General features: G+C 52.8%; 1 protein-coding gene and 1 pseudogene across 1 annotated transcript; one reads left to right on the top strand and one right to left on the bottom strand.

Annotated features, from left to right (window-relative positions):
* Window positions 1–26090, bottom strand: Rab44 (RAB44, member RAS oncogene family). The gene is made up of 13 exons (XM_026383523.2): window positions 25884–26090; window positions 16155–16266; window positions 15068–15239; window positions 14229–14375; window positions 13229–13319; window positions 12883–12978; window positions 11264–11451; window positions 9252–10495; window positions 6497–6578; window positions 4183–4297; window positions 3042–3143; window positions 1016–1092; window positions 1–91 (listed from the first exon to the last, which is right to left on the bottom strand). The coding sequence occupies exons 1-13, from the start codon at window positions 26088–26090 to the stop codon at window positions 1–3; spliced, it is 2724 nt and encodes a 907-aa protein (XP_026239308.2).
* Window positions 24240–25115, top strand: LOC113179224 (transmembrane emp24 domain-containing protein 10-like; annotated as a pseudogene).
* Window positions 26091–26273: the final 183 nt, after the last annotated feature.

Below are 26273 nucleotides of genomic sequence, written 5' to 3' on the forward strand. Positions count from 1 at the left end.
TCAGAAACAGCAGCCAGCTCTCTTGGGAGGCCTCTCGGAGGCCACCTCCACCAGCGAGCCCTTCAGGCGGTCCTCCTGCACCTTGAGTGACCTGCTTGACAATATCCAGGTGTTAGTGTCCCCTGGCCTTCAGGAACGGTGTGGAGGGGCCATGGGGGTGGCCAGGGGCTGAGAGGCTGCACCTGGGCTCCCTCCCCTCCCTGCAATGCTCCTGGCACTGGAAAAATGGGGCCAGGGAGCTTGGCCCTCTGTGTCCCTCTGTGTCCCTCTGTGCCCCTCTGTGTCTCTTCTGTATCCTTCAGGTGCACTGAGCACCGAGCGCCATGAAGGGACACCGACGGGGACAAAGAAGCTGACATGACCTGCCCTGAGTAGTAAAGGACACACAGGGAGAGGATGACCACAGCCGGGGAGGGAGCGGGTGGGGACAGGTTTGAGCTGGGACCTGAGCTCCAGCCTGTGAGCAGGAAGGGGGCCCTGGGCAGAGAGAGGGCCCAGACGTGGGTGGGCACAGTAAAAGAAGTCGTCCACCTCCCCACGGCACAGCCGCCGTGGGCCAAGTGGCACTCCGCCCGTCTAACACCTGGGGACTCCACCGAAGGCCCCGGATGTGCCAGGGGGTTGACCAGAGCAGGCCAGAGGGACAGAGTGGGCACAGGGATGGCCTGTCCAGGGGCGATGAGGGACACAGAAGGGCAAGGGAGGCTCCTGAGGGCTGGAGCTGGTGAGCGTGAGGGGGTTCAGGGAGGGGGCGCTGCGAACCTTTGGATTTCACTCCTGATCCACAGGAGGCGGGAGCAGGAGGGGGACGCGCCCTCCTCCAGAAATCAAGGACACAGAGGCCGAGGAGGACGGGGCGGGGCTGCAGTCCGGAGCCCGTGTCCTGCTCCCTGTCCTATCCACTCTGGGGCCACCTCCTCAGTCGGGGCCTTCCCTGCCCCCTAGGAGCCAGGGCCGGACTGCAGCTGCCTCGGGGGATTCTGGGTGGGGACAGGGGGTGGGGGACAGCACTCACCGGGCCAGGTTCATCATGGGCTCCAGGATGTTGTGACCCAGGGCCGCGCTGCACTCCCCGAAGGAGACCCCCAGGTCCTGCAGGCAGACAGAGGGACTGGGGGAAACTGGCAGCAGGGCCAGACAGCTCTTGCCACCAACTCTGGGCCAACCAGGGTCCGGCCCGGGCTGCCCAAACCCACCTCTGTGGGAGACGCAGCCCCCACATCTCGGCCTGGCCCTGCCCTCCACCCTGCACCAGGAGACATCCCGCAGAGTGGGAGTGACAACAGGAAGACTGAGTCCCAAAGGAGGCAAGTGCTCTACCCTGAGCTACAGCCCAGCCCCCTGGGGACACTTTTAATGATCAGTTATGTTTTTCGTTTCAAAAATATATCTTTGGAGTCAGGCACAGTGGTGTAGACTCCTAATCCCAGCGGCTGGGGAGGCTGAGACAGGAGGATCGCGAGTTCAAAGCCAGCCTCAGCAACAGCAAGGCCCTAAGCAGCTCAGTGAGACCCTGTCTCTCAGTAAAATACAAAAGGGCTGTGCATGTGGCTCAGTGGTCGGGTGCCCCTGGGTTCAATCCCTGGTACAAATATATATATATATATATATATATATATATATATATATATATATATATATATAAAATACTATATATAATATTGAATAATACAGTATTAAAAACTATAAACTCAAAATATAATTCAATGTTAACATTTGGATATATATTTCCATTCCAATTTATAGATCCCTTTATCCCTTTTAAGGGTGGGGTATGGGCTGTCTGTCACTCTATCCGGTTAAACCTTATGAATGGCCGCTTCTGTAGGACCTAAACCGTCCCATACCAGCCATTTCAGATGTTTCAACTTTTCTTTTTCCTTTTTAGTTGTGACGGACCTTTATTTTATCCATTTATTTATATGTGGTGCTGAGAATCAAACCCAGTGCCTCACACAGGCTAGGCAAGTGCTCTTCCATTGAGCTACAACCCCAGCCACAACTCTGATCTAGATTTACACGTGTGTGTGTGTGTGTGTGTGTGTGTGTGTGTGTGGTGCTGGGAACTGAACCCAGGGCCCTCCCTGGGCCTGCGAGGCGAGCACTCTACCAACTGAGCTCTGTCCCCAGCGGCTTGCGTCTGCTTTTCCAACTTCACATTATATTGCCAGCACGCCCCATACCCTTCAATAGGGCAGAATTCTTAAAGTCAGACACCAGCCTCTTACATGACGCTCCACAGTTTAACCTCCAACCACTGCCAAAGGTTTGTTCTTGTAAACAACACTGCAGCGAACATCCTCAGATAAATACGGACTTTCCTGGGGTGACCACCCTGTATTCCCTTAGGCCCATTATTTCTGATTCTTCCCTTAGAATCAAGGTCACCACCCACAGGAGAAGGTACTGCACCAGAGGATGCTTTGCTGCATCGAATCGGGAAATCTCCTGCCACTTGGGGGCCACCACAGTGACCCCAGATTGTGAGAAATGAGAGAAGACATGGGAAGGAAATGCCCAGAGGGCTGTGTCGGGTGGGGCCAGCCGCGATTCTTTCCCCTCTTTTCTTACTGCTCTCTGGTTTTTCTAGAATGTGATTAAATCCCATTTGTAAATAAGTGTATCACTGTCTGCCAGAGGGAGGCTTTTGATGTAGTCTTCCTGAGGAAGGATTTCTGTCTTAAAATAAAATAAATTAGAAGGGTGTATGCTAATTAGAGAGCAGAGATCAATTTAAGATTTGATTGGGAGTTTTAAGGGAAGCTTTTAAAGCCTTTTGACTCTGAAGATTTTTTTTTCTTTATGTTGTAGGGTTATTGTGTGGGGACTTGCTAATTCCACCGTCAGGTTCAACATCACGCCCTTCACAGCCTGGGAGTTGCCCTGCAGTGGCCCAGGGTGGGTGGGAGGTGGAGGTGGTCCACTCTGACCCCGGGGGCCAAGGCAGGAAAGGGCACAGGCCAGTTGACCCCGTTCATTAAGTGCTGGGGAGGCGTCCACCCAGTCCAGGTGGGGAGACAGGACGCTGCCTGGGTGCTCACCTGAGCCAGCTGCCGCCCAGCTTCAGTGGGCACTTGGCGCTCCTCCTCACAGTCCATCTTGTTTCCCAGGAGAAGAACGACTGCTTGGCCCGACCCTTCATCCTGTCAGAGAATGCGCTCCTCAGCCCCCTCAGGTCAGGGCAGGCCCCAGACATGCCATGGCCAGGCCCAGCTCGAAGCTCCCAGAAGCTGATGGGGTGCCCTCCCGGGTGTCTCCCTGTCGGCGTCACACCTACCTCCTTCCCACCTGCACCCTCCCTCCATCCGCAGGGGGTCTGCTCCTCCTCTCTGCCTACAAACATCTCACCTGCTTTCTAAGGCCAAACTCAGGGGCACCTCCTCCAGGAAGCATTCCCAGATTGCTCCCACCCAATGCCCCTTTCTTCCTGCCTGTGCTTGATCACACAGGCTGCCCTGGCACATTCCCTAACTAGTTCATTAATAATAACAACAATAATAACAACAATAACTTCGGATAACTGAGTGCTTGCTGTATACACCAAGTGCTGTGCTGAAAGCAATTCTATTTTATTAATCTTCAGAACTCCCTGATGGGAAAAGCCAGGAAATGGAAGTTCAGAGAGGTTAAGTTGATGGTCCCAAGTCACAGAGTTGGGGTGGGATAGTTGGGATTCAAAGCTAAGTCCTGTCAGGCCCAGAGTCCAGGTCCCCTCCTCAGGCTTTACCTTATCCTGCTTCTCCTCACTAACTAGAAACTTTGGAAGAGAAGCAGCATGTCTCCCTGCATGTGGGTCACACATTAGCTCATACGCATTGCAGAGTTCCAGTAAATGTATATTAAGTATTTTGGAGAGAAAAAAAAAATAGAGACGTGTGAACAGGAATTTTCACATCATCCTCAAGTGTTAGGAAGAAAACATCACCAACAGAGCTGCTGTGTACAGAGAAGAAATGCTCATAGGATAAAGGAAGCAGTTTGTTTTGGAGGCTGTACTATGTGGTTGTGGTTTCTTTGTACTCCTGCACTCCCTGCTCATCCAGTCACATACCCTCAGTGAGTGGCGTCACTCACAGGACTGTAGTGTCATTTGTCACCCTGGGAGAAAAGGAGGAGAGGACAGGATGCAAGTTTCCTAAAGATTCTAAAATGCGGAACCAGCTCTGCCAGGTGTGTGCTCACCTGTAGACAGTCCATCCAGTAGCGCACGTGGGCAAAGCTCTCCTGGGAGGTGACATCATACATGAGCACCACCCCGTCAGCCTTGCGGAGCAACTGTCGCGTCAAGCTGTGGTACCTGCCCAGAGAGCCTGCATGAGACCACATCAGCGTACTGCTCCCAGGACCTGGCCTCTCCAGGCCTCGGCCACGTGCCCTCTGCAAAGTGGGCCACTGACCTGTTCAGCCACAGTCGCTCCCCAAAGAGAGAGCGCGTCCGCTTCCCTCCCCCACACCGGGCTGCAGCGCCTCCCTCCCTCCCCAACCCCTCCCAGGGCAAGCAGGGTTACCAGGGTCTTAAGATTTTTCCAGAGGGTGTGTGTGTGTGTGTGTGTATGTGTGTGTGTGTGTGTGTGTGTGTATGTGTGTGTGTGTGTATGTGTGTGTGTATGTGTGTGTGTGTATGTGTATGTGTGTGTGTGTGTGTATGTGTGTGTGTGTGTATGTGTGTGTGTATGTGTGTGTGTGTGTATGTGTGTGTGTATGTGTGTGTGTGTATGTGTGTGTGTGTGTATGTGTGTGTGTGTATGTGTGTGTGTGTGTGTGTATGTGTATGTGTGTGTGTGTGTGTGTATGTGTGTGTGTGTGTGTGTGTGTGTGTGTGTGTGTCGCGGTGCTGGGGAACTGCACCCAGGGGTGCTCTACCACTGAGCTGCATCCCCAGCCCTTTCATTTTTAGTTTCTTATTTATTCACTTATCTATGTACTGTGGGGGGCATCAGGGGTTGAACTCAGGGGCACCTGACCCACGCTCCTTCCCAGGGCCCAGCACTTTTTTTTTTTTTTAATTTAGAGACAGGGTCTCTCTGAGCTGCTTGGCACCTGGCCATTGCTGAGGTTGGCTTTGAACTTGCGATCCTCCTGCCTCAACCTCTGGAGCTGCTGGGATTACCCGCGTGCGCCACCACGCCCGGCTGAGTTTTTATTTTGAGACAGAGTCCCACTGACTTGCCCAGGCTGGCCTTGAACTTGCCACCCTCTGCCCTCAGCCTCTTGAGTGGTTGGGATTACAGGCCTGTGCCATCATGCCCAGCTTTCCAGGGGCAGTTTATGTGCACACACACACACACAGAGACACACACACACACACACAGAGACACACACACACACACAGAGACACATACGCACACACACACACACACAGAGACACATACGCACACACACACACAGACACACACACACACACAGAGACACACACACACACACACACAGACACACACACACACACAGAGACACATACACACACACACACACACACAGAGAGACACACACACACAGAGAGACACACGCACAGGCACACACACACACATGCACGCACACAGACACACACAGACACACACCTTTTCCCATTTTACACAAACACAGTGTATCCTGGTGCATCTAAGGCCTTGGGTTTGAGCCCCAGGATGGAAAAAAAAAAAAAGAAAAACAACAGCATGAAACCCTCATCATACTCATCAATGTTTCATGTCCTGCGTTTGTTTTTCCAGTCAACTAGACAAGACGTCTGGGATATTTCCCTGCCACTCCGTAAAGAGTCCTCCGTGTTTTTTGGAGTTGCGTGGTGTTCTAGGGCATGGACTGACCCTGATTCATTTAACAGTGAACTGTTGACGGACATTGAGGTTCCAAGGTGGGTTTTTGGTTATTGTTTGTTTGTTTGTCTTGGGCACCAGGACTTGAACCCAGGGGTGCTTCACCCCTGAGCCACATCCCCAACTCTTTTCACTTTTTATTTTGAGTCAGGGCCTTCTAAGTTGCTGAGGGTCTCACTAAGTTGCGGAGGCTGGCCTTGAACTCTTGATCCTCCTGCCTCAGCCTCCTGAGCTGATGGGATTGCAGGTGTGTGCCACCATGCCTGGCTGTGTCCAAGGTTTTGTGACATAAATGATGTGGCTATAAACAGTCCCTTTGTGACAGTCATGTAGATAATATAAATTTATAATTTATAGCATGGGTTTCTGGAAGAGGAACTGCAGAGTCAAACCACTCGCGCCTTTTAGGTAATGATCCTATGAACTCAGTGTAAAGTGGGAGGCCAGGTATCCAGAAGGACAGGTGACCAGGTGGCTGTCTCCTGAGGGTGGCTTTGGGACAGCCCTAACCCACGCCCTGCAGGCCTAGGGGCCCGTGGGTCGGCCCCTCCTCCCTGGCTTGGGCCTGACCCACGCTCCTTCCCTGACATCCCGAATCCCTCTGTGGCCCAGGTCAACGGGGCTGCCCTCCGCCCCCTCCGCCCACCCAGGTCCCTGACGACCAACGCAGACAGAGCCGCTACCTCTCCTGGCCAGCCGTGTCCCAGAGCTGCAGCGCAAAGCACTTGTTGTCCACCATCAAGGTTTTGACCCGAAAATCCACTCCTAGGAAACAGAACAGGGTGAGGCCTGCCTCAGGGACCGCCTGGACTCTAGCCCAGACCTGCCCCAAGAGACACCCAGGCCTGCCCCCAGCCTGGCTGCCGGGCTCCCACTGCGCTCTCCAAGTCCCCGAGCCTCACAGGCTACCGTCGGGGGGCACCTGAGGACGGAGCCCTGGCCTTGGGGATGATGGATGGGGCCATCTCTGTGCTGGCTGTGTGACCTCGGGCCGGTCACTGCCTTCCTCTGAGCCTCCCTCTCATCCTCGCTGCGGGGCAGGGGACTGGGGAAGGTCAATGGGTTCGTGGAAGGCGCAGCCAGGTGGCGAGTTGTTCTCATGGTCCTTTCTGGTCTCCGCTCCCCGCGGTCACAGTTCCAGTCTCTCCATGGGGGGGGGGGGGAACGCCCCAGGGAGGGTTAGAGTCGTCGGGTGCCCCTTCCTGCCAAGCCCTGCACCTCGAGGAACCCTGGTGGGTATGGGAGAGGCAGCCCGGGGACAGGGCAGCCCTGTCCCTGTCCTGCCCACCTTCCTGAGGGGCACAGAGGCCCCGGGAATGCTCCCAGGTGGGGATCTCCTAGCGCTGGCCCTGCCCGGCTCAGACCTGAGGGGCAGCCACCCTGCTGCAGGCCTCTCCCATGAGACCTGCAGGCACCTGCAGCCCCTCCTCTCCCCCACTCCCCACCTGGACACTGGGAGGAGCAGCTGCCCGTGGTCACTTCTGTCTTTTTTCCCTCTCCGTCAACCCCGAGGAGTTGTTCTTCTTCTTCTTATTTTGGTACCAGGGGTGGAGCCCGGGGGTGCCTTACCACTGAGCTACAGCCCCAGCCTTTTTAACATTTTGAGCCGGGGTCTCTCTAAACTGGCCTTGAACTTGCAGTCCTCCTGCCTCGGCCTCCTGTGATGCTGCAGCCACAGAGAGGCGCCCGTGCCCAGCTGAGCCTGCTCTAGCTCCACTGATTCAGTGGACACTTCCTCTCCCTAATGATGGCAGGTCCAGGCGTAGGAGGGCAGTTGTTGGGAGGAACAAGATGCCCATGGAGACGTGGGGTGCGCCGTAGGTGGCCAGTAAATACTAGTTGAGGGGATTCATGACGGTGGCCTTCTCGTCCCTGGGACCCCACTTCACATGGGGCGAGCCTGCCACAGGTCCCCCTCCCTCCCGAGGACATGGCATCCCACAGCTCCCCACGTGAGGCTCTGGGGCAGAGAAAGGCTCGAGAGCGTGTCCTGGGCCCCTTTTGTGGAAGGGCCATCTGTAAGCCACCAGCCCGACCTGATCCTGTCTTCCCTGGTGCTCAGCCTGGCCTGACAGGAGGGCGGGCAGGGCTCCCATCTCTGTCCCCCAGAGGGTCTCCCTTTTATTCCCACAAGCTCACTTCTCTCCAGGGAGTCTTAGGGTGGGGGGGAACTTTGGCTCCAGAAAGTGCCTTGGGGCACCTCATTTGCAGAAGCCACCGAATTAGACCTTATCAAACACTTACTTATGATAATAACAATGGCTGACATGTTCCTGAGCACTTAGTAGGTGCCAGGCATTGTTCTTAGAGCTGTGAATTTACTAATCCTTCAACCACCACAGGCAGTGGGTGGGACACTGTGTCTGTCATGCAGACGAGGATTTGTGGGCTCTGAAGGAATCATGGCTTAGATCTGGAATGGGTCCCCACAGGCTTGGTTCCCAGCCTGGCACGCTTGGGAAGTGGTGGAAACCTTGCGGGAGGTCTTCTGGTCACGGGGATCATCCCTTGAAGGGGAGAGGGGGACCCCAGCCCCTCCTTTTCCTTTTTTTGGCACCAGGGATGGAACTCAGGGGCACTTGACCACTGAGCCCCGTCCCCAGCCCTATTTTGTATTTTATTTGGAGACAGGGTCTCGCTGAGTGGCTTAGCACCTCACTGTGCTGAGGCTGGCTTTGAACTTGTGATCCTCCTGTCTCGGCCTCCTGAGCGCCTGGGATTACAGGTGTGCACCATCTCCCCCGGCTCTTTTCCTTTCTTTTGTTTTCCCGCCCCGAGGTCGGCATCTAGCTCCATCACAGACTTCCTACCTCAATGCACCTCATCAGGGACCCAAAGGCAAATGGGGCTACCCGACCATGGATGGGCACCTCCAAGCCATGAGATTACAAGTCCATCATCGCAGATGTCTGTTAGAGTGGCAGAAAGCAGGCTCAGGGGGTTGATGAATGGACCCAAGTTCACTTCCCTGGTCAGTGGCAGAGCCAGGATCTGAAGGCACACACCTGTGTACCTTCTCGGCCACATCTACACGTGGATTCTGTGCAGGAGCCTCAACTTGCCCGGGGGACCTCCTGCTGGAACAGGCAGCCTGGCCTGGGGCTGGCTGTGATGGGTCTAGCCGGCCCTGCAGCAGCTGCCCACGGCCACGTGGGTGGAGCTGGGCTTGTGCTCACCCTCCACCAGCGCTGCACCTAAATTGCAGGGTGCTTTGTTGATGGGCACATTAGAAGCTAATCAGATCAATGCAGAAAAAGCAAATCACCTGTAATTAGGGACGATTAGTGAAATGGTAAGATCACGCCCACATAGAGCAAGGTCAAACGCCGGCCCGTGACGAGGGCACAACCTACTGCCTCCTGGCCGGGGACTGGCTCTGGGCCTGCTCCAGCTCCCGGTCCCTGACCCCAGGTCTGCCCTCCCCGGTGGGGCCCTTACCCACGGTCGCTGCCAGCCCCGTGGCGAAGGCGTTCTGGTGCAGAAGGTGCAGGAAGGAGGTCTTGCCCACGTTGGAGTCGCCCAGGAAGATGACGTGGAAGAGGTACTCGGGGTCAGCTGGAGGCCCGCCGGCCGGGGAGTCCCCAGGGGACAGGGTCAGCCCAGCCTCCCCGGAGTTGGACCCCAGGTCCTCAGGCCTGCTCCCGGCCCTTGGCTCCCTGGCCCCAGAGGGGCCTGCTTCTCTTCCCGCCAGAGCAGCTGTGACTGGGGACCCGGGTTGCGCTTCTCTCTCAGCCAGCTCGGGGACGGGTCGAGGGGGCTCTAGGGACCCTGCAGCAGCCCTGGGCGGAGGGTCCCCTGGAGGGGACAGCTGTCCAGGAGCAGGGGCTTCCACAGGAGTCTGGGGTAGGTCAGCGGGGAGAGGGGCGGGCGGAGGCTCCTGCTGGGGGGACGCGGGGTGCCCAGTTTCCAGGCCAGGAGCCTCAGCTGCCTGCGGGGAACCAGGGTCCTGCCGGCTGTGGTCCCCTGGTTTTCCTGCCTCCGCCTTGGGCTCCTCTTCCAGCCTCCGGAGAGGGGAGGCAGGCAGCCCGACTGGCCTGAGGGCCTGGCCAGGAGCCTCTCTTAGCCCCCCAGGGTGGCCCTGCCCCAGCCCCTCTGTGGGAGACTGACCCACAGACCGCAGGCCCCAGGAGGGTTCCGCTGGCCCCTCTGGGAGGGCCACAGCCCCCTGGGGGGCAGGCTCGGCCTCCAAAGGAATGAGCACCCGGAGTGCAGCGGCCACCAGGCTCCCTGACCCCCCAGCTGGGGCTCCTGGCCTCCAGAGGAGGGGGGCCTTGGGGCTGGGTCCCGGCTCAGTGTCGGGTGCCAGGCCTCGGGGCTTCACAGGACGCTCTGGACCAAGGTCCAGCTCCTTAGGGTCAATTCCTTTCCCATCCTCGGGGCCGTCAGGCAGCCCCGGGGGGCTCCTTGGGGCCCCCTCTGGATCTGAGGATGGCTCCTGCCCAAATGGCAGAGCGTGTGACTTGGAGAGGGAGATCTGCCTGACCACGCGGGGGGTCTGGGGGCCTGGGGTGTCTCTTGGGGTGGGGGGTGGGCTCCAGGAGAGCTGCAGGGCTTTGGGGGGAGGGCTGCTGAAGTTCAGGAGCTGGCTCCAGTCATCGTTGTCCCCAAACAGCCCAGGCAGGGGTGGCTCCTCCGGGGAAATCGCTGGAGGGCTTGGGGCCTTCTCACGGGACCGGGGGACACTGGAAAGGACATGGGCAGTGAAGTCAGGTCACCCCACTCCCGCCTGCCTACCCCCCCCATCCAGTGCATGTCCCATGACTGTCCCCTCCAGTGCTGGCTCAGGCACCCTCCCGACCTGGCCATGTCCCTCCCACTCACCAAGCCCTCATCCCCAGGCCCACGAGAAGCCTGACCTCCTCCAGCAGCACGCTAGGCCGTGTGCATGTGTGTGTGCATGTGCATGTGTGTGTGTGCGTGTGCATGTGCATGTGTGTGTGTGCATGTGTGTGTGTGCATGTGCATGTGCATGTGTGTGTGCATGTGTGTGCATGTGCATGTGTGCATGTGTGTGCATGTGTGTGTGCATGTGCATGTGTGCATGTGTGTGTGCATGTGCATGTGTGAATGTGTGTGTGCATGTGCATGTGTGTGCATGTGCATGTGTGTGCATGTGCATGTGTGTTCATGTGTGTGTGCGTGTATGTGCATGTGCATGTGTGTGTGTACATGTGCATGTGTGTGTGTGCATGTGCATGTGTGTGTGTGTGCATGCACTTCTGCCCTGCACACACGTGTCTTAATCCCACTGCATGGCCTTGGGCACAAGTCTTTCACTTTCCTGTGCCTCAGTTTGCTCAGCTGAGAAATGGGCACGGTCATCTCGACTCGGCAGGGTTGCCGTGAGCATCAGGGAGGGAGGGTAGGTGTGTGTTGCATGCTGACCAGAGCCTTAGAGAACCCAGTCCCCCTCCCCTGTCCCCCTCCCCTGTCCCAGGACAGCCACTTGCCTGGGTTCCTCCTCTATCTGCCAGGACACTCGGCCCCTGGCAGCATCCAGGTGTCTCCTGGTGACCTGCAACTGACCCCGCATCTCCTCCAGCTGCCCAGCCAGGTCCTGCTTGGCCTCCCGGAGCTGCCGGTTCTCTGAGTCGGCCTCCTGCCGCGTGTCACTGAGGTGATGGAGCCGGGCCTCCAGCTGCCAGGGGGAGGGGCAGAGGCACAGTCGCCCTCCAGGGTGGCCGGAAGTCTCCCCAGGCCATCGGGGACAACCCCCTGCCCGCCCCAGGGCCCAAGCTCCAGGAGACCAGCTTGAAACACAGGATGTGGGGTGGGGGTCTCTCAATGGCCTCACTGTCTCCCTTGTCATCCACACAGGGGACATGTGACATGCAGGGCGTGGAGGAGGGGCAGGCCCGTGTCACACCTGCCTGGGCTCGACCCCCATGGCTGCTCCACCTGGGATGTTCTTGACCCAATGGCAAATCATGGGGCTCAGATGAAGAATTGTGTGACCATAGGGAGTGGAAGGTAGGACTCTCACAATGGCTTCCAGGACCCTGCAGTCTCCCCAACACCCCCTGTTATGTCTCTGCCTTCCTTTCCTAGTGCTGTCCCCTCCCTCAGTCTGTCCCAGCTCACAGGTCTGCTCATCAGTCCTTGCACATTCCTACCTCAGGGCCTTTGCACTTGCCACTCCCTCTGCCTGCACTGCTCTTCCCCCAGTGACCACAAGACTCAGCCCACAACTCTTCCGGTCTGCACTCCAATGTCATCATCTGAGGGAGGCCTTCCTTGACACCCCTCTCAACTCATTTAAAATTCCCCACCCTTCCAGCCCCCTTCCCTGCTTGAGTACCTCCTCAGCACTCACCCACCTCTCTCGTGTTCTGTCAGATTATACGTGTGCATTTTGTCACCTGTCCCCTTGACTACATGGTACCTCCACAGGCAGGGGTCTGTCTCCCGTGTTCCTCAAAATCTAGAGCAGCGTCTAGCACATCATAGGTGCCCAATAAGGAACCGTGGGGTGGAGGGAAGAATGGCAGGGGGTGGGGGGTGCAGGGTGCAAGATAAAATGGCCCCTTGAGGCTCAGAGATGTTAAGCACCCACAGAGGTCACTCAGCTGACGATGCAGATGAGATGAACTTCCACCTTCCACCTGGTCACCAGGCTTCTCCCACAACAAGACCTGGTGTTTGTCCAGTGCTTTCCCAGTCCAGAGCACCTTCCCGTCTACTACCTCATCTGACCCAAGGCGCCTTCCTAGGGGACACCCTGGACGCAGCCACCCATTTTACAGGTGGAGAGACTGAGGCCAGGAGAAGCCATTTCCTCAGGTTTGCATGGATCTTCACTGGAGGGTGCTCAGGGGTCTGAACCTGGACCTCGTGACGGAGCTCAGAGCTCCACTCACTGCTGATCTCAGAACAGGGCCCGGGACACCCTTTCCCAGGGGCTGGGCTTGTGGGGGAGCCCCGTTGGCCCAGTGAATCCTCAGAGTGGGGTGGTGGCTCCAGGCTGACCTGTCCAGGCAGGATCAGGGAGCACGGAGGGCAGGCCCATCAGGATGGGTGTCCGAGTCTGGGACTCCTCGTCGGGGGGCGTCTGCACGTCCCTGTCACTCACCTCCCTCTGGCCCTGGGCCAGCTTCTGCACCTCTTGCTCCTTGGCCTCCAGGACCTCCTGCATCTGGGAGCTGAGGGCCAGGCCCCGGGAGTCGCTCTGTGGAGAAGACGGCCCAGCCCTGCCCTGAGACTCCCCGAGCCAACGGGCTGGACGGCCTTCCCGACACCTGGCCCCCGCCCGGCCCCCGACTCGGAGGCCAGGAGGCCCCAGGAGTGTTCTCAGGATCCCAGGTTGCACAAAAGGAGGCCCAGACCCAGAGAAGGGAGCTGGCCCTGGAGACGGCAGCTCTGCGCTCCCAGTGCCCAGCCAGGGCAGGAGCTGGGCAGGGTGGCCAGGCGGTGCCCACCTCGGCCTGCAGCTGCCGCTTCTCCCTGCTGATCTGCTGCTCCATCTCCTCGTAGAGCCGGCGCACCTCGCGGTGGTGGTCGGAGTCACGCCTGGAGGGGGGCAGGAGGCGGGCGCCCGGACCTCAGCACCTGGGGGCCCCTGCTGCCGGGGCAGACCGAGCCAGGGCCAGCCTGTCCTACCACTCGCCTCACCCCTCCAGCAGTCATGGTCCCCTGTCACCCTGGGAACAGCCATCTGAGCCCTTTAACACGGGTTACTCCCCTGTCACATGGTCCCTGTGGCCCCATCGTTGGTCCCACCTTCCTTGGTCAACAACCCCTGCCCCTCGCTCAGACCCTCTGGCAGGGTGACCTTGCCAGCCTGGAGTCACTGCACACTCTGCAGTCTGGGTGAGCGGTGACCCTGGAGCTGGGCTGGAGGTGACCCTGGAGTTGGGCTGGGGGTGTCCCTGGACTGGGCTGGGAGTGACCCTGGAGTTGGGTTGGGGGTGACCCTGGACTGGGCTGAGGGTGACCCTGCAGCTGGGCTGGGGGTGACCCTGGAGTTGGGCTGGGGGTGACCCTGCAGCTGGGCTGGGGGTGACCCTGGAGTTGGGTTGGGGGTGACCCTGGACTGGGCTGGGGGTGACCCTGGAGTTGGGCTAGGGGTGACCCTGGACTGGGCTGAGGGTGACCCTGCAGCTGGGCTGGGGGTGACCCTGGAGTTGGGCTGGGGGTGACCCTGGACTGGGCTGGGGGTGACCCTGGAGTTGGGCTGGGGGTGACCCTGGACTGGGCTGGGGGTGACCCTGCAGCTGGGCTGGGGGTGTCCCTGGACTGGGCTGGGGGTGTCCCGGCACCAGACAAACTGCCACTCTCCCCTGCAGAAGGATGGACAGTCCTCCCAGTCTCCTGAAGCCCTGGCCCCCAGCGCAGCCCGAGGCCTGCCCTAGGAGGATCGGGATCGGACTCCATCCAACAGAGAGCGCAGGGGACGAGTGCAGGTCCCCACTCACTCACTTCCTCAGGGTCAGCTCCAGCGCCTCCCGGTCAGCCCTGACCTCCTGCAGGCGGCCGCTCATCCTGGCCAGGAAGGCCTCCAGGTTGCCCGCCAGCTGGGGCTCCTCCTGCCGCAGCTTCCCCCACAGCTGCCAGAGCTCCGCCTGCCTGGGGAGGGGAGGCCACCGGAGATCAGGGATAGGGGCCGGGCAGCAGGGGACCCTGCTCCTCCGTGTTCCTGGCAACAACACTCCCAGAGCCCGGGGCACCAACTCCAGCAACAGCCTTCAAGGCCCAACTCCAACGTCACCTCCTCCAGGAACCTGTCCCAGAGGCGCCCTCTCCCCTGGTCCTCATGACTGTGAGCCAGGGCGTCCAGCGGCCTCCTGTCTTCTCCCACTCTGGAGCTGTGTGATCTTCTGCAAATCACACCCTCTCTGGGCCCACTTGTAAACGGGGAGGGCAATACTGCCTGGCAAGGTCACTGGGGAGTGAGAGATGCACCCTGAGAGCACAGCGCAGGACCTGGCACACGGCGGGTGCTCAGCCAATTCTGCTCCACGAGGATGGTTAATTAAGTCGTGAAGACAGACACCAGAGGTTTTCTCTCCGAGCAGGAGAGACGCGCTCCCAGCACTCACGGGAGGCTGACACCCCAATCTCTGGGCGGGGAAGGTGACCCCGGGCATCCTCTGCACAGGCTTCCACCCCACAGCAGCTTCCCCATTGGACCACCAGGGGACAGAGGTCAGAGGTCAGCCACCCCGGGGTCACAAGCCGGCAGGTGACCAGGCTGGATCTGCCCCCAGCGTCTGTGGCTCTGTGTCCAGGGCCGCCCTCGCCCCACCCCGTGGCCTTACTCAGGAAGGGCAGGGCTGGTCCCCAGCTGCCCCATGAGGGCAAGGAATGCATCCCTCTCCTCAGCGTCGGCCTCCTCCAGCGCAGGGAAGCTGGTGGCCACGGACACCCGAGCGGGCAGCGGCCGCCTTCTGCGGAGCCGAGGGGTGCTCAGGCTGGAGCCAAAGACGGTTCCTGTGGGACAAAGGGGAGCAGGTGGGTGGGCCCTGGCCCCCGCCCCGCCCCTCTCCAGCCCTTGAGGGAGGACTGTTCCTGTGCCCGTCACATTCATCCAGGTCCTCATTCTGTGTTCCTCTGGCAACCTCGGCAGTCCACCGAACGGAGGCACTGGCCGTCTTCCAGGTCACCTGACACTCAGAGATACCCCAAGACCTGCTGGAATGCACACCGCACCTCCCGGAAGCCAGCAGATGGTGCACTCCGTTGAAGAATCTTTACTGAGCACCTACTCTGTGCTGGTGTCTAAATCAGGCAGAAGCAGAGCTGACCTTCTAGCCAAGGTCGCAAAGCCAACGTGCCAACTCTCTGCCGCTCTTAGCTTCCCAGTCACCAGAACTTGAGCAGCCACCTCCGGGGTGGCTCCAGCCAGGAATGCAAACCCCTGGCCTTCCTCTCTGCTCTCCTCCGAGCTCGGAGCCAACCCCTGGTCTGGAGCTCTGGATGGCTGTGCGGACACTGAAGGCCGGGGGACTCGGGGAGGAGGACATGGCCCTTCCATTCCCTGGGCCAGAAGTTCTCTGCTTCCTAGAAGCGTGACCTCAGCTCTCAGAGTCCTGTTAGGCTCATGTTGAGAGGCAGGTGCTGAGGGGCCCTGCCCAGTCAGGGGGCCCCACCCTCTAAATGCCCTGGGGCCGAGAATTCCCTTCCCCAGAGCAGGCACTGTCACCTCCCCCAGGTGGACACCTGCCTGTGGCCTAAGGGCAGAGGAGAGGTTTTAACGGATCCCTGAGGAGAGGCCTCTGGGCCTGTGCAGGGGAGGGCCCTGAACTGCTGGGCATGGGAGGGGCGCTGTGGGGGTCACCCAGCCACCAGACATGCGGTTGGCACACCTCTGGGGAAGTCCCCGGGGCCCTCCCAGGTCAGACGTACTGAGTCCAGAGCCGAATTCTTCCAGGGAGAGGCGGCCCCTCTGCTCCGCGTCCACCCAGTCGAAGATCATCTGTGGCTCCTCCTGGCTGGCCAGGAAACTGAACTTGGCCTCCTGGAGGGAAGGCATGAGCTGGGCGGCTGTTCCCACAGCAAGGGGCTGCGGGTCCCCCCCAGAAGGGGGGTGCTACCTCCAGCCCCCTCCCCATCCCCGTTTCAGAGCTCTCCCAACCCCCCACCCGGGGCTCCCAGCATCACCCCAGGCAGCTCCAGCAGGCCCCAAGCCTCTTCCCTCTCCCCCTCCAAAATCCAGTCTGCTTTGAGTCCCAGCCCTTCAGGACCTCGATAAAGGACAGCCACTAATCCTCCCCAGACGTGTTCCTCAGTGTCTAGAAATGATCTGAAACTGGAAAATAAGCCACAAAGGTGGACAGCACGTCCTCCCCTCAGTGTCACAGAGGAGCGAGGGCCACCCACACGTCCTCCAGACTAGGAGGTGGACCTAGTTCAAGTCATGGGACTGACTACATGAAGTCACATGTCAACACGGAGATTTTATCCAGGAGACACAGAAATAGTTTTTATCTGATGGAACAGAAAACTCCAAGATTTATGGCCTGTTGAACATTAACCAGCTTTTAAAAATCCAACTCAGCAATCTGGTTCTAAGGCTTTTGTTTAATTGCCTAGCTATTTAAATGTGCTTTGAATCATTCCTGACCTTAATTAATGAGTTAAGTCTCTGATATGAAGTTCTTTGGTTTTTTTTTTTTTTTTTTTTTGTACCAGGGATTGAACCCAGGGGCACTTAACCACTGAGCCACATCCACAGCCCTTTTTATATTTTATTTAGAGACAGGGGCTCACTGAGTTGCTAGGGCCTCACTAAGTGGCTGAGGCTGGCTTTGAACTCGTGATCCTCCTGTCTCAGCCTCCTAAACCGCTGGGATTACAGATGTGCTCCACTGTGTCCGTCTCTGATGTGCATGTTTTTATGTTTGCCTATAGGTCATGAGATTTCACCTTTTGGAAAGTTATCCTTTAATTTTCTTTAGAGGATCCACCATCTAAGGGACTCACCTGGCAGAGCCAAGTACCCTACACTGCCAGATACCTCATGGGCTCTTGGAATCCAGGTGTTTCTTTTTTTATTTTATTATTATTATTATTTATTATTATTATTATTATTATTAGTTTTAGGTGGACACAATATCTTTATTTTACACTTGGTGGTGCTGAGGCTTGAACCCAGTGCCTTGTGCATGCTAGGCGAGCGCTCTACCACTGAGCCACAACCCCAGCAGGTGTTTCTTTTTTGAGTCTCAGAAGGAATCCAAATATAACAGAACCTTGAATCTGCCAATTCTGTTCCTCTGATTATTGGTTTCCTTTTGCTGATTTTGTGTTTTTATTTTGGGTGGCATGTTGCTGGTAAGCTGTTCCCAGCTGGTGTCGGCAGTGATGGGGATGAGATTTCGTGGCCTAGTTGGGATGCATGGTGGAGACCAAGCGCCTGTTGGTGGAGAGATAACAGAAATTTGGTTTGCTCATCTTTTTGTTGTTTGTTTTTCTACTTGTGACGTCAAATTGGCTAAGAATTGCTCTGCACAGGGAAGGAGGACAGCTCTTGGAGATCTGAGATGGTGAGTTTTTGTGTCTCTGCATTTCTTTTTGACCCATGGGTGGAATCGTAGAAATGAAGCTGGACTCTGTGTGTGTGAGTGTGTGTGTGCACGTGTGCACATGTGTCCGTAATTCAGAAAAGCCTTTAACGCTTATTGAGAATCTGCAATATTTTTCTACCTGTGGGAGGAAATAATAACTTAGGGTAATATGTCTCTTGAAAGTGTTCAGCAAAGATTGGTTTACAGAGACAAATATGTTTCTCAAAATAGAAAATAAGAACACTGAAATTCTAGTGTTATAAATATGCTACACTTTAAAATATGATCTTATAGAAACTGCTAACTCAAAATAAATTTTAAAGAGCTAGCCATAATTAAGGTGGATTATAGAACAAATTAAACTGATTTGTTAATTTTGGTTTAAAGAACGCAAATAATAGCTATCTGTGTTTTCTCTGCTTTATGTTAACTATAATGCAGGTGTCCATTCTGTATTTTAGAAGATCTTGATTTGCTTTTTGTGAGAAAGCTAATTAATCTGAATTGCTTTCACTTCATTATCTTACTGATGAAATATGCCAACATCATCCTTAACCATGTGTGTTGTTATTGTGTAAGGTTATAAAAATGTAAATAAATGAATCCATTATTCTAACAAATACATTTTATGTAAATAGTATTAATTTTATAGTGTATCCTCTTCCCCACCCCACCACCCCCAGGTACTGGGGATTGAACACCCAGCCTATAGTGTCTCATCTTCAACACAATTTCCAAATACTCAGGTAACTTTAAGAGCCTGAATTTATATTCAATTACATTAACAAATAATTTTTGGCTACTTATATAATTTCTTTTAAAATATATTTTTAGTTGTAGATGGGCATAATACCTTTATTTATTTTTTTTTAATGTGGTGCTGAGGATCGAACCCAGTGCCTCACATGTGCTAGGCAAGTGCTATACCACTGAACTACAGCCTCAGCCCCTACTTATATAATTTCACAGAAAATTTTAATATTGAGCTTACTGAACTACATTTGTTGATTGCTAAGCATAACTTTAACTTTATATCCTTTCCTGCCTGTTTTCGAATGTGCTAGAAGGTCTCCGTATCTTGGGTCATGTTAATGAGTGAATTCATTTTTGCCACTTAGAAAAAACTGTGTGAGGGACGGCAGAGACTCAGACGTTTGCATGTTCATACCCACAGTACCAGTACCCACAACAGCCTCACACAGGAAGCAACCCAAATGCCCATCAGTGGATAATGTGGTATCCATGTAAAATGGAATAGCACCCAGCTTTAAGAAGGCAGAGAATTCCACCTGAATGAGCAGTAAGGACACTATGCTAAGTGAAATGAGCCAGTCACAAAGGGACTAACACTGCAGGATCCCACTGAAGTATCTAGAGTGCTCAAATTCACACAGACAGAAAGGAGAATAAGGGCCAAGTGTGGTGGCACACAGCTGTAATTCCAGTGGCTCGGGAGGCTGAGGCAAGAGGATCAAGAGTCCAAAGCCAGCCTCAGCAACTTAGCCAGGCCCTAAGCAACTCAGTGAGACCCTGTCTCAAAATAAAATATAAAAAGGATTGGGGGTGTGGCTCAGAGGTTAAGCACCCCTGAGTTCAATTCCCAGTACAAAGAAGAAGAAGAAGGAGGAGGAGGAAGAGGAGGAGGAAAGAAAGAAAAGAGAATAAGGCCACCGGGGGGGTGGGGAGAGGCGGGCAGGAGAGCGGTTGCTTCGTGAGCACAGTTTCGGTTTGGGAAGATGAAAGAAAGTTCTGGAGATGGATGGTGCAGCAGGGTTGTGCAACAGTGTGAATCACTTAATACCCCTGAGCTACACACTTGAAAATGACTAAAATGGTAAGTTTTATGTTATGTCCACCTTATCACAATTTTTTTAAAAGTATAACAACTACGTGCGGCTGTAGAAAGCTGTGTTAGGTGTCTTGGAGAGCTTTGCTAGACGGATACAAGGGGTTGTGTTGGATAATTCTTGATGATTTACCCTCAGTTCTTTCTAAGAAACAGAAGTTAATTACATTGATTAAAAGCATTAATCCCTCTGGACGCTTAAGACACTACTAAGAGCAATAGTGACAGAAACACAGTCGTGTCTATAAGGAAAATGGAATGTGGTTTTGCTTTCCAAGGGATCAGGCAAGAGGTTTTGGCTGACAGTGCCTAGTTATTCCAGAACATGGAATAACTTTTTATCCTTTTGTATAAAAGGATAAAAAGACTGGGTGGGGATGTGGCTCAAGCGGAAGCGCGCTCGCCTGGCATGCGTGCGGCCCGGGTTCGATCCCTAGCACCACATACAAACAAAGATGTTGTGTCTGCCGAAAACTAAATAAATAAATAAATATTGAAATTTAAAAAAAAAAGGATAAAAAGACAAAACGTGAATAGATAGAGAAGGTTTGCTGAAAGCAGTTTTATTTGCCCTAATTTATAATGCCTGGAAATCAGCTATGAAATGTATTAACATTTTGCCAAATTGGTTTCATTAGGATGGGTTTGAAAATCATAATAAACAAAAACTCATGGAACATTAACGGCCATGATATTCTACTAATGCAAAACCAGAATTTGGCTCCATCTCTATTAAAATGCGAAATTGGTCTCAGAGTTCTCAGCAAGGGCTCAAAATGGGTGACTATGCTAGGCATGGTGACCTATGCCTGTAATTTCAGCAGCTTGGGAGGCTTAAGCAAGAGAATTGAGGGTTCAAAGCCAGACTCAGCAACCTAGTGAGGTCCTGAGCAACTTAGTGAGACTCTGTCTCAAAGTAAAAAAATAAAAATGGCTAGCAATATGGCTCAGTAGTTAAGTGCCCCTTAGTTAAATCTCTAGTACCAAAAAAAAAAAAGGGGGGGGGGGAGTGGTGGTGGGGACTATTTTTCTCTGTGTAAGCTACATAGGTAACAGATTCTATCTCACCACAATAATTTCTGGTTTGTTTTTTCTATACCATATCCTAATTTTTTAAAGAACAAGCAAAGTCACCTCCCTTATGAAAGAGCTCATTTTTCTTGTAATCACATTACCTTCTCCCATGTTTATTTCAAAATATTTTATTCTACTATTACTTTAAGTTAGGTGACCCACTGCTATTTCTGGGTCCCAGGATCCTATGTTAATCTAGGGCTCAGGTGTTCTCTGCCAGCTCTTTTAATGTTGCTTCCCCTAATGGAGGGGAGGAAATAAAATAAAATATTGAGGTTATCTTTCTCTGTATTTCCTAAATACTTCAATATATAAGGAGCATCATGGGAACACCTGCTAAATCAGAATCGACATCCCTCCCGTCCCAGGCTAAATTTACACGGGCAAAATGCTATTAAGATAAATATTTCAGCCATGTCCTGCTCTGTGGGGGAGACCCTGGAGATTTCTCAAAGCCTTTGCTACCCACGATATGTTCTTGTCTTCAGGGGGAGGCACTGATCAAAACTTTATGAAATAATTCTGCGTGTCCCCTGGCAGGGTGTTCCGCTCTCCTCCGCTCGGGTCTTGTTAGCTCCTCTACTAAATCACCACAGCCTTTTTGTCTGTACTAGACAGGTCTCTGCTTTCCTCGGATTGCCTGAAGGCTCTGCTATGATCTGCAGGTCACAGCTTTTGTCTTCAACAAGGAAAAAGTCAAAGACTAAAGAAAAAGGACTGTCCCAGAGCTATTGATGCTTCACTTGGATACCGGCTTCTGGGCTGACATTGGATGACCTTCACGTGGATCTGATGGCCTGAGGATTTGCAGGGCTCTTGAGTCCAAATGCAGACAGCTTATCCAAGATCCAGCAGAACCCAAATTAATGGCATGGCTCTGAATGAACAGCTGCAGGGAATCTGGTGGTGGTTATGGGTTGGGAAGATGGCTGATCACTATTTATTATTATTCTGCTTTAATAGACCTGGGAGGAAGTTCTTTCTCTTTCTTCTTGAGCTGTTTCTAATCCTCAGTTTGGTACATCAGACATTTGTAAATGGAAATGAAACATTTTATTTTATTTTTTTTTTAAATAAGCACTCTACTGACTAAGCTATATTCTCAGCGCTGATCTGAAATCTTTTTCTTTTTTTTAAATTTTTTAGTTCTCAGCGGACACAACATCTTTCTTTGTATGTGGGGCTGAGGATCAAACCTGGGCTGCACGCATGCCAGGTGAGAGCGCTACCGCTTGAGCCACATCCCCAGCCCCCGAAATGAAACATTTTAAATGGTATCTGAATCTCACTGCCCCCTCACGATTTAGAAACCCATGCTTTCACAGAAGCTCCTTACTTTCCAAAGCAATATGGTTATATGTGCAGGTTCAAAAGAATCTGGCCACTTTTTTACAAGGATATAATTGGACAAAACAATTGTGAGCCAGGTGTGATGGTGCACACCTGTAATCCCAGCTACTTGAGGCTAAGGCAGGAAGATTACAAGTTTAAGGTCAGCCTGGGTGAATTAGTGACATGCTTTCTCAAAACAAAAAAATAAAACAGGGATTAGAGATGATTCCAGTGGTACAACGCTCCTGGATTCAATTCCAAGTACCACCAGAAAAAGGAAAAAAACCAAGGCCCTACCTGGGGTGTCACTTTATAAAATGACCCTCATTTAATCAGGTGTGAGCAAAGACCTCGCAGGAAGCTGTTTTGGAACCAAATGATAAGGAAGGTCACTTCCTGGCAGAAAAATTGGGGACTTCGACAAGAAAGGAAGCCACTTAAATCTATAGGTGCCATCTGCTGGAGAGAGTGTCTTGGGCTTGATTTCCTACCTTAGGATCCAAGTAAGATGACAACCCTCCCCAGGTTCCCCAGGACTTTCCCAGTTTTAGCAAGAAAATCCCATATTCCAGGCACCCTCAAAGTCCTTGGAAAACTGGGACAGCTTGTCACTTAGAAGGGCAAATTACAGAGGTTTTTAACGTCCAACCTACGATTTCATATCAAAACTTCTGAACAGAAGCTAAAATGGGCCTGATACTACCAAGTCTTGGTTTTGCCAAAAATTTAATCTAATTTATCCTCTTGTTGCACCTGTGCAAATAATAAGACCAAACCCAATCAAATCTTTCTTACATCAAGAAAAAATTAGGATATTATTTTCAATCAGAAAAATTATCTGAAACTTGGAAATAAGACAAAAAGGTAGGAGCTGGGGTTGTGGTTCAGGGGCAGAGCACTTGCTTAGCACGTGTGAGGCATTGAGTTTAATCCCCAGCACCACATAAAATAAATAAATAAACTTTAAAAAAAAGACAAAAGGTAGAAAGCACATCTTTTCCATATTACATAGAGGCGAAGACTACATGCATTGTCTAAACCAGAGAAGGGATTTAGATCATTGTATTATTTTTTTTAATAGTTATTTTTTTTTAAGAGAGAGTGAGAGAGGAGAGAGAGAGAGAGAGAATTTTTTAATATTTATTTATTTAGTTAGTTCTCGGTGGACACAACATCTTTGTTGGTATGTGGTGCTGAGGATCGAACCCGGGCCACATGCATGCCAGGCGAGCGCGCTACCGCTTGAGCCACATCCCCAGCCCTAGATCATTGTATTATTTATCTATAATTAAAAGTCCCTGTTAGGGCTGGGGCTGTAGCTCAGTGGTAGAGCATTTGCCTTGAATGCGTAAGGCACTAGGTTTGATCCTCAGCACCACATAAAAATAAATAAAATAAAGATATTGTGTCCATCTACAACTAAATATATATCTACATCTCTCTGACTAAAGTTACTTGCCACCTGGAAGATTTTTATCCAAGGAAAACAAAAACAATTTTTATCCAATAGAACTAAAACCTCAAAGATTTATGGCCTGTTAGACATTAGCTATGTTTAACACTGAACCCAGCAATCTTAAACACTTTTCTGTCAAATTGCCTATAAATATCCTATGGCTCAAGGGCTCTTTGAATGAGTCAAAACATCTTTCTGTTTCCCTCATTAATTAATAATGATAAAAGTAAATTAGTTAAGACCTTTGATAAGTATTGATTTCATATTTACTCAAGTCATTTTTTTTTGTTTTTACCTTTTTGAGAATCACATTTCAATATTTACACCTTATTGTGGCCTTGAAGGTCAATTCTGATGGAGAAAGAACAAAAGTACCAGCATGGAAGAGCAGGCCCCTTGAGACTCTAGCAACCCATAACAGGCCCTTTTGCAATGAATGAGGAGAAAGCAAACTAAAATCAGTCAATCTCTGTCTGGGCCGTAGCCCAAGACTCCTTACTGGAACACACAACCATGGCTGATCTTATATTAAAGTTTACAGTCATCACCAGGAGCAGTGGTGCCTGTAATCCCAGCAGCTTGAGAGGCTGAGGCAGGAGGATCTCGAGTTCAAAGCCAGCCTCAGCACCCAGGTGAGGCTCTGAGCCACTTAGCAAGACCCTGTCTCAAAATATAAAAAAGGGCTGGGACCAGGTGGCGAACAAGTCTCCGGCATCATGTCTGGTTTGTCTGGCCCTGTAGCCCAGCGTGGCCCCCTCCCGTTCCTACTCGGACCCAGCTCGGTCCTCGCCATCTCTTTCCATCTGCCTGTGAACTCCTGCAAGTGTCTCCACGAGGAGATCCACAAGGACCTGTCGTGACAGGCGCCTACGAGATCGCCGACCAGTCTGGGGGCGCTGGTGGCCTGCGCACCCACCTCAAGTTCACAGATTCTGCTGGACATATTTTATACTCCAAGGAAGATGCATCCAAGGGGAAGTTTGCTTTTACCACTGAAGATCATGACATGTTTGAAGTATGTTTTGAGAGCAACGGGACAGGGCGGATCCCTGACCAACTCGTGATCCTAGACATGAAGCATGGAGTGGAGGCGAAAAATTACAAAGAGATGGCAAAAGTCGAGAAGCTCAGACCATTAGAGGTGGAGCTAAGAAGCCTAGAAGACCTTTCAGGATCTATTGTTAATGATTCTGCCTACGTGAAGAAGCCAGAGGAGGAAATGTGTGATACCAATGAGTCACCAAACTCTGAGTCCTGTACTTCAGCATTTTTTCACTGTTCTGCCTTATTGGACTAGCACCTGGCAGGTCTTCTGCCTTCGTCGCTTCTTCAAGGCCAAGAAGTTAACTGAATAATGAGACCAAATCTCCTCCTCCCTAGTGAATCTCAGCCAGCAGAGCATCGCTGGGACGCGCCTGGCCTAAGGCATCCTACTAACAGCACCAGGAAGGCACGCTGAAGCTTTCTTGCCAGAACTGATCTTTGTTGGGAGGACTTGGGGTACTACCTACACTCAACAAGTCAGTGAGGGGCTTCTTTTTAACTCGGGAGGATTTGGACTGGTTTTGCAACAATAGGACTATTCTTAGAGTCACCCATGATGAAAAACAGGGGTTACCTAGATAATGCCAAAGTCAGCCTTTGTCTTGGGTGTCCTCGTGTGATCTACTTGAACCATGTTTGCTTTCCTCCTCCCACTTGCTCAGCAGCTTGGGCTTTCGCTCTAGTTCTTCCACCAAGATTTGTATGACCAGGTCGAACTTGTTTCATACTCATTGTCCTCCTTGGGTTTCCTTCTAAAAACATCCTGGCCCTTAGCTGAAATGTTTACAGAGCTTCTGGTGATAGCCTTTCATGATTTTATGTTTCTTATAAAGGTTGTGAATGTGATACCTTATAAAAGTGAGCTCAGAACTGTAGATAACTTCTTAAAATTTTTTTTCATTTTATACAATTAAAATATTTGTGCTCAAAAAAATAAAATAAATAAATAAATAAATAAATAAATAAATAAAAAAGGGCTGGGGATGTGATTCAGTGCCCCGGGTTCAATTCCTGGTACTTATTATCATTATTATTATAAAGTTTATAGTCATCAATCTGGTTTGATTTCCAGGGTTCTGACTGCTCCCCAAGGAAAACCTTTGCTGCATAAACGGCCTGAAATTATACCATTGGCAAATTTCTCCTCTGGTTTAAAATCCTCTCCTTTGTTAAAATGCAAATGCTCCTGGAAGAGGGTGCCCCAGGAAGCCTTATCAGTCCTTTCCACGTGGGTCTAAACAAAGCCCTAGTCTTTTCTGAGCTGCTGGGACAGCAGAAGAGGGACTCAGGAGTTAGGGTGGGGGCCTTGAGCTCACCGCCAGGTCCTCGCGGGTGACAAACCCCCTCTCCTGGGCTCCGCAGTCCTGGAAGAAGGCCTGCAGTTCCGCATCTGCCTGGGCGGACCAGGCCTCTGGCTCTGGGGCCACCGGGGCATCCTGGCCATCAGCTGGCTCTCTGGTCTGCCGCCGCCGACTGGAGCCCAGCCTCCGGCCTTTCCGAGGTATTCTCTGTCCATTTTCCATGGCGCCTGGGACCTGGGGACGGAGGAGAATTAAGTGGGCACTGGGCTGCGAAGAAAATCAAAACCCTCTCATGTCTCCCCATCACCCCCGCAAGAAACTCCACCATCGCCAAGGAGCCCTGCCTGATCCGTCCCTGGCTGGGCCCTCTGTCCTTGTCCCCCATCGTCCCTACCTCTTGCTCAG

Source organism: Urocitellus parryii, chromosome 8 (genome assembly GCF_045843805.1).
Source record: "Urocitellus parryii isolate mUroPar1 chromosome 8, mUroPar1.hap1, whole genome shotgun sequence".
NCBI classification, from domain to species: domain Eukaryota; kingdom Metazoa; phylum Chordata; class Mammalia; order Rodentia; family Sciuridae; genus Urocitellus; species Urocitellus parryii.

What these genes read in the sequence shown, in the direction of transcription:
- Rab44 (XM_026383523.2), bottom strand. Translation starts at nt 26,090, where the DNA reads ATGGAAAATGGACAGAGAATACCTCGGAAAGGCCGGAGGCTGGGCTCC. An exon ending in CAGATAGAGGAGGAACCCAG is followed by an intron (nt 10,496 to 11,263) that starts GCAAGTGGCTGT and finishes TGTCCTTTCCAG; the next exon opens with TGTCCCCCGGTCCCGTGAGA. An exon ending in ACTGGATGGACTGTCTACAG is followed by an intron (nt 3,144 to 4,182) that starts GTGAGCACACAC and finishes ATTCTCTGACAG; the next exon opens with GATGAAGGGTCGGGCCAAGC.